Source organism: Populus euphratica, unplaced genomic scaffold, assembly GCF_000495115.2.
Source record: "Populus euphratica unplaced genomic scaffold, PopEup_1.0 scaffold163.1, whole genome shotgun sequence".
Lineage (NCBI taxonomy): Eukaryota > Viridiplantae > Streptophyta > Magnoliopsida > Malpighiales > Salicaceae > Populus > Populus euphratica.
Window position 1 is genome coordinate 266,365 of NW_011499948.1, and position 7,608 is coordinate 273,972.

The 7,608-nt window shown below is 29.0% G+C and overlaps 1 protein-coding gene across 1 annotated transcript; it reads right to left on the minus strand.

The window, feature by feature from the left end:
- Window positions 1-2,465: 2,465 nt before the first annotated feature.
- LOC105137733 (cytochrome b5-like) lies at window positions 2,466-5,071 on the minus strand. The gene is made up of 3 exons (XM_011043567.1): window positions 4,773-5,071; window positions 3,052-3,118; window positions 2,466-2,955 (listed from the first exon to the last, which is right to left on the minus strand). The coding sequence occupies exons 1-3, from the start codon at window positions 4,857-4,859 to the stop codon at window positions 2,705-2,707; spliced, it is 405 nt and encodes a 134-aa protein (XP_011041869.1). The 5' UTR covers window positions 4,860-5,071; the 3' UTR covers window positions 2,466-2,704.
- Window positions 5,072-7,608: the final 2,537 nt, after the last annotated feature.

Here is a 7,608-nt window from a genome sequence, read left to right on the forward strand (position 1 = left end):
CTATTTGAATGATTAGCTTGTAGTTTGTGATCAACTAACCAATCTGTGCTTGAAAAATATTTAGGATTCTTCATAAATGGTCTTTGTTTAGGAGACTTGCCTATGTGTGAAAAATATCTAAGATTTTTCATGAATAGTGTTTGAGTAGGTGACTAGCCCTTGATTTGTGATCGGGTAATCTACTCATGTATAAAAAATATCTAAAATTTTTCATGAAATTGTCTCTATTTGGACAACCAACTTGTGGTTCGTAATCAGGTAACCTACTTATGGTGTGAAAAATGTTTAGTATTTTTCATGAATGGTCTCCGTTCAGGCGATCAACCCTTTATTCGTGATTAGGTAACTTGTCAATGGTGTGAAAAATATCTAGAGTTTTTCACAGATGATCTTTGTTCAAGCAACCAGCCCGTAGTCTATAATTGGGTAATCTGCTCGTGGTGTGAAAAATATCCAATTTTTTTCACATATAGCCTGTTTGGGCAACCGACTTGTAGTTTGTGGCCAGATAATTTATCCCTGGTAGAAAAAATATTTAGGATTTTTAATGAATAATAATGTTTTAGACATTCCATGATATTTTTAAAGCATATGATTGTAATGGAATGTCATTTTGATAGAGAACATGGAAGTTACGATGATTTAATAGGTGTTGGACTAAGAGGCTAGGTGGTTGTCGTATTGACTTTAATTTGAAAAGGATGAAGTGGTGGAAGATTGATGATAATGATGGTAAATTTGGTAGAGAAGATGGTGGATTTAATTAGGCTTCAACTAGCCTCCATGACTGTGTTTCACTATCGGGCCAGACTATTTTTTGCATAAAAAATAATGTCCAGGTTCTTAAATTTGGTTAAAAATTAAATATAAAAAAGGTTGTAACAAACCTGTAACTACACTAATAAGAGTATAACCAATCATATGATTAGAATAACTCGATAAAAAAAATAAAAAGAATTATAAAACTTAAAAAAAAAAATCATGTGACTTTTTAAAATAGTGATCCGAGTCATTAAACCAGAATCACCCAACCTAGAAAAACCATGAAGTCAAATTCACAATCATTCATATATTGAATAATAAAATTAAAAAAAAATTAATTATACTAAAGGATTTAAAAAAATAACAATTAAAAGAATGAAAATACAAAATAAATTTTATACTTAATTGAAGGGTGAAATTGAAAACAAATTAGTAAAAATATAAAAGAAAAGATAAGGATTAAATTTGACATAAAAATAAAAACAATGTTGTAATTAAAGAATGAAATTAAAAAAAATTTACAAAAGGATGAAGAACAAAATTAAAAATCAAAACAATGAGGACCAGATTAGAAAATATAATACCAAAAAATTAAATTGAATGATAAAATTAAAAACTAATATAATATTTAATAAATTAGAATTTAAATATGAAATTAAAAATAAATAAAACTTCTGCAAAATGACCAAGATAAAAAATCAAAAATCAAAATAATAGAGATTAGAGTTGAAATACTAATAACCAAAAGGACTAAGCTATAATATCTTGGGGAGGAGAGAGAATGTGGAAAAAAAAGCTCACATGCGACATGCATTATAACAATATGAAAAAGACATGGTAACGTTTTTAATAAAATAATATTTTTTTAATATTAAAAAATATCACACATGTCACCCAAAAAATATGAGCACCTCTCATTCCCTTCTTAGTATGCAACACACATGTTTTTTTTTTTATCCGGTTAAATATTAACATGTGTTTTTTTTTTATCTGATTAAATATTAACAGGCTAACATTCTAATTTAAAAAAAAATCTTAGTAAAAAAGCAAAAACACTTCTTGATCTTATGCTTAAAAAAAAAATTATTTTAAAGTTATTATAATTATTTTACCATACATTTTAATTGTTCATGATTTTTTATATTTGATTAATTATCAAATTGCTTCTCTACTTAACTTATAATAACAAAAAAATCATTGTGAAAATACAAAAATATCCCTTAACATTAATTTTTTTTTTCAAATAATATTTTGATTATTTTATTATACAATTAAAATAAAAAAAATATTTATTTATCCCCGAAACAAAAATACCAATATATTATACTCTATTCTAATAAACAGTGCTTGTGGGTTCGAAGCTACATTGTTAGGTTTTCAGATGAGTGTTTCTACATTTTCAATTTTCCAATTACATGAACAAACCCCAATCAGTTTAAGGATGTTATATGTAACTTAGGCACAGCGAGGATGCAAAATGTTAACATTAAGGTTGCACGCTATTTACCCTTTTAGTGTTCCAGGGATTTGCAAACGTTCCTTTGCCCTAAAGAAATCAAAATCATTCATACACAAGGGAGATAACAGTACAATAGGAGCATCCAATCATCAAAAGAAATGAACTCTAACCAGTTTCAATTGTGGCTTTAAAATCAAAGGAACCCCTAGAAATGCAAAAAAACATCGTTAAGTAAGCAAACAACAAAGCGAAGTGGTAGTCTGAATTGCAGATGAAATATGAGACAACATGCCAGGAAATTGCCAATTACTTTATTTTTCATGTTTCAACAACAGAGTTGCAACTGAAAGTTGTAGAATGGCATAGCAGAGGGCCATAACAAACTCAAGCACCACAATGAGACTACACTACGTTTCTGAACATAGAATATAATAGCTTAAATAACATACTAGTTGTTCTTGATTGGAACATGATCCAAGAATCTTAGGTTGATTTGGTGTACAGGCGGATTCCAAAGGCCAAACCCAATATGGCAAGAGGAACTAGGAACTGGAGGAGCTTGATAATGAACTCGGAGGTCTTATCTTGATTGTAGTGAGGCTGCTTTGGAGCCCTGTACTTTGTTTTCCGAGGGACAGTCGAAGCATCGATATCTCCAATGCAGTATTCGCCCATCATTTCTCTGGCACTATCACTATGACCCACATCTTCAAAATCATCAGTTGCATCCTGCCCTGCAAAAGAAAGATGAGAAGTCTGAGCCCGCCTAGTGTAATTAATGAACTAAAAACTACAAAACATGCTTCAAAAGGCCGAAGTTAGGGCTATACCTGTAGAAGACAACAAAACCTCATCTCCACCAGGGTGGTCTTCCATGAACTTCGTCACATCATAAACCTGTTCCAGTCAACAGAGATGGCTCAGATATGAGTATATTGTTTTTCTCAAGGTGAATCGTTTGAATTTGAACAGCAAAATAGATTTATGCAGTTAGGAGAAAGCTCTACCATTTGCTATTCCTTCCATATTTTTTATATGGAACAACGCGCTCCTACCAAACCATGGAAGAATCAAAAGATTCTCAATGATTACAACATGATACGAGGCTTCTTCTGTTAGGCAGTCTATAAAGAACAAAAAATAGCGCTCTGAAAACTATATATCAAAACTACACAGTTTATCAACCTGCCTCATGATACTGCTGGTTCTGAATACCCCTCCCATACCCCCCTCCCTCTTCTCAGAAGCAATACCTTTGTTTCAGCCTTTATTTTGCTGTATATACTAATCTCTAACGTAACCTTCATTTGATAAAAGCTAACACATGACAGAAAGAGCGCAGTTGCATGTCTTATTCTGCTTTTATATGCAAATTCCATAGTCTTTAATTATTTAATCAGCCCTGATGAAGGATTGTGTTGGATTTAAATATGTGCTTTCGGGAAGGCCCATAAACTTCATTGTACGGCATCGTCATGAATGGGAAAGAAAAATGAGCAACACTAACAATCCCCAGCCCCTGGTGTTCGCTTCACGTGTTGATTCAGAAGTATTTAAATTCCTGTGAAGATTCAACTTTTGGTACATATAACTTGCAATTATAGCAGAAAAAATTGAGAAAGATACTGCTGTCGAACGTCTTCTTAAAGCAAAGACAGTTTAAAACCATGCAAGGCATGGTCATTTTGTTTTTCTTTTTTCTTCTTCATTTGATAGTTCCCTTGGCATGTCCCCTATATTATGTCCTATATTGCCAAGCATGGACGATGGATGTCATAATCGTGCAGGAGCAGCAATGGTTGCAAGAGTTTCAGGCACAATTCAATTCCTATTTACTTCCACACTGAGAAATACAGAAGCCTGATGAGATTTACTCCAAAACAACCAATAAAAAACAGAGAATACATTTAGCAATTTGGAGCATTTCATAACTATTTAGCACTATAAAAAAATGTTTTGAAATTTGGCAGCTAACATAGAATCCCCCACATAACTGAATGACTAATGCCATGATAAAGCATATACTTTCCAGCCTAACCACATGATCTGGTAGGAGAATAAATTAACTACTGGCAACCTTCCATTCTAGCCGAAACATCAAAAAATCACATGAAATGCAAGATTTCAAATTCTAAATATGAGTTAGTCCCATTGGTGGTGCACCATCGAACTTCAAAGGAATCAAACATGATAAACAGCAATGAGATCCACAAGGACAGACACGTAAAACCAAATGAAAAGGCACAGGAACCAGAAGAATAGTTGAATATCAGAAGAATGAGTCAAAACCAGGTCTAAACCTGAAAACTCAACAAATCTAGGATAGGAAGTCGGAAATAACTAAAATCACAGGAAACATAACAACTTGGTCTCACCCATAAAACAAGTCAAATCAAAAAACATTCAAGTCTATACCCGAAAGACAACCACATACAAAGATCTCAAATTTCCTCGCATGGGTCCAAGAGATCAAACCATAAAATCCACAACAGAGCAAGAAAGAACAAATCTTTGAATAGAAAAACAAGAAAACTCAATAAAAAGATCTCACCTTGCCATTGATAATAAGCCAACAGTCTTTATGATTATTGTGCACAGTCACTTCTTCAAAAGTGAAAACTTTGCCATCGCCACCCATCTTTTTCTCAACTTTCTCTTGATGGAACCGCAAAGTTGAAAGGACTGGCAAAGATATAGGCTCAGGGGGCTCAGCTTCAAGTGTCAAAAGCAGGTTGGCGGTATTTGATTAATAGCTTGAAAAAAGAGATAAATCTGTGGGCCAGAAAACCAAAGGTGACCGGGTGTACCACACCACCCACTAAGAGGAATGAAGTCAAGAAATGGAGTCATAATTTATAAATTTAATGGGTGGCAGTGAGGGTCATTAAATAAATTATATTTTCGGTCAGAAGTAGGTGCATGAGATGGGGGAGGATATATTATTGACTTTTTTATTTGTTTGGTAATATTGGTTTTCAACATTGCGTGTCTGGCTCTTGGTTTCCAAGTAATTTCATTGATAAAATTAGTTATTTAGACATTGAATTATTTTTTTATATTTAATTTTTATAAATTATTTTAAATAAAATAGATAATAATCAAAATAATAAAGATTAAATTTAAAATTAAAAATTAAAAAATTATCAGATTATAATAATTATAATTATAATTTCATAAATTATTTTAAATAAAATAATTGACAATCAAAATAATAATGATCAAATTTGATAGATAAAAACATTTAATTGAAAAAATAATAAAAGATAATTAAATAACAATCATAAAAATAAAGACCAAAATTAACATAAAATTAAATTAAATTAAATTCTTAGGGGTGAAAATAAAAAAAATATTCAAAACAAAATATATAATAATGAAAAGTTTCTGGATCAAATTTGTTATAATCAACAAATAATATAATATTTTTTAATTTTTTATAACTTTCTGAAAAGTGTTTTCCGTCCAAAATAAAAGGAAAACACTTTTCTAAAAATCAAGTCAAATTTTTCTTTAACTAGTGTTTAGCATTGCATTTCAAAATTATTTTTAAAAAAATTAATTTTTTTTTAATTAATATGTTTTTTATGTTTTAAATCATTTTAATATACTGATCTGAAAAATAATTTTTAAAAAATAAAAAAATATTATTGACATATTTTTCTGAGTGAAAATCACTTTAAAAAACAAACATCACTATATTCTTAAACACCTATTAATTAATTTTTTTCTAATAATAAATAAATACAAAAAAAATTAAAAATTAATTTTAAAAAAATCATTTTTCATCAAATCAATAAGAACTTAAAAAATTTAATCTAATAGACAGCATTTTGCGAGCAATGGTATATTTTTAATAAACTCAAAACTCATTAGTAAAAATTATATTAAATTCAAATAGCATTAACCTTTGTGTAAAACTAGATTTTCTTTAAAATGAAACATAAAAGTGAAATTGGGCTATAATTTATTTTTGATCTTAAAGGCTTTTTTGATATTTTATTAAATTTTAAAAAAATATTTTTATTTAAAAATATTTTTATATATTTTTGGATTTTTTAATGTGCTAATATTAAAAATATTTTTTAAAAATAAAAAATATTATTTTAATACATTTCAAAAAAAATACTTTAAAAAATAAATATTACCACACTTTTAAACAATACCTTAACAACCATTGGTGGGCCAAATACTGCACTAACAATATACGTGGAAACTCAAAGAATAATAATTAAATATATAATTTTTTTCTGTTAGTTAAATACATAAAATATATAAACTCATTAAATAATAATCAATAGTAGTGTAGTAATGTTGATTTATTTGCCCAATTCAAAAGGAAGAGACGCCGGATGAATCAAAGGACTGCCTATCGGTTTTTATTTGGACTTTGAATACGATTGCATGCGGTTTCTATTTCATACTCATAAAGCATTCAAAGTCAAGCAAAAATTTATCTCCAAAGTAAGTTTATATATATAATGGTTTCACAAAGAAATTTAAATCAAATATATATGTATATAGATAATTGTCTCAAAGAAAATTAAATAGATTTTTTAAGTCACATATGATTAACGTAAAATAAATTACAAAATTTTGAGCACCTTATACCTAAATTATCGACATATGATGCAGTCTTTTTAAATTCTGTAGATTCGGCTATCGATCTTAACAAAGTCAGTCATAGATTTTCTTGGCCGTCAATGTCTGAAAACGTGAAAAATAAGCCCAGCAAACATGAAATAAAAAGAATAAACGATTCGAAATAAAATAAACCAACAAGAAACCTCATTATTCTCTCAAGAAAATATAAACAAATAAGTGGGGCAGAAAATATACCAAACACTTCATCCAAGGGGGAAAAAAAAAAAGAAACTGGGCTTGGCTAGTGCCTTCGATGTTTCTTATATTAAACGGAAAAAGATTATGAGAAAAGAGCCATGACCTGAGCTTGGCATATAGTTTTGGATTAATTTTACAGAGCCTTCTATGTTTTTTTTTTTTTCATTCTTTTCAAAATTACACTTTATATTTATAAATTTATAAATTAATAATATTTCATGATGAAAGTAAACAAAAAAAATCAATAAATCAAGTTTTTTTCACGTACAATAATAGAATGAATAGTGGCTGCTACTTAAAAAATCTTCAATGATGAAGTCAGTATATTATTTTTTAGGTAGATATTCATTAAAAAAGATGGACAGAAAAACATGAATGTTTTTCTTATATGTTGAGATGATAAAAATCCTTTGGGAATATATAACTTACCTAAAAAAAAGTTCAAAATTACTTATTTGGTAAGATAATAATTTCATTGGATAATTTTCTTATTCACATGATAGCTTAGCTATGTCATTTATAACTTATTCTAAAAAGTAATGATAAAA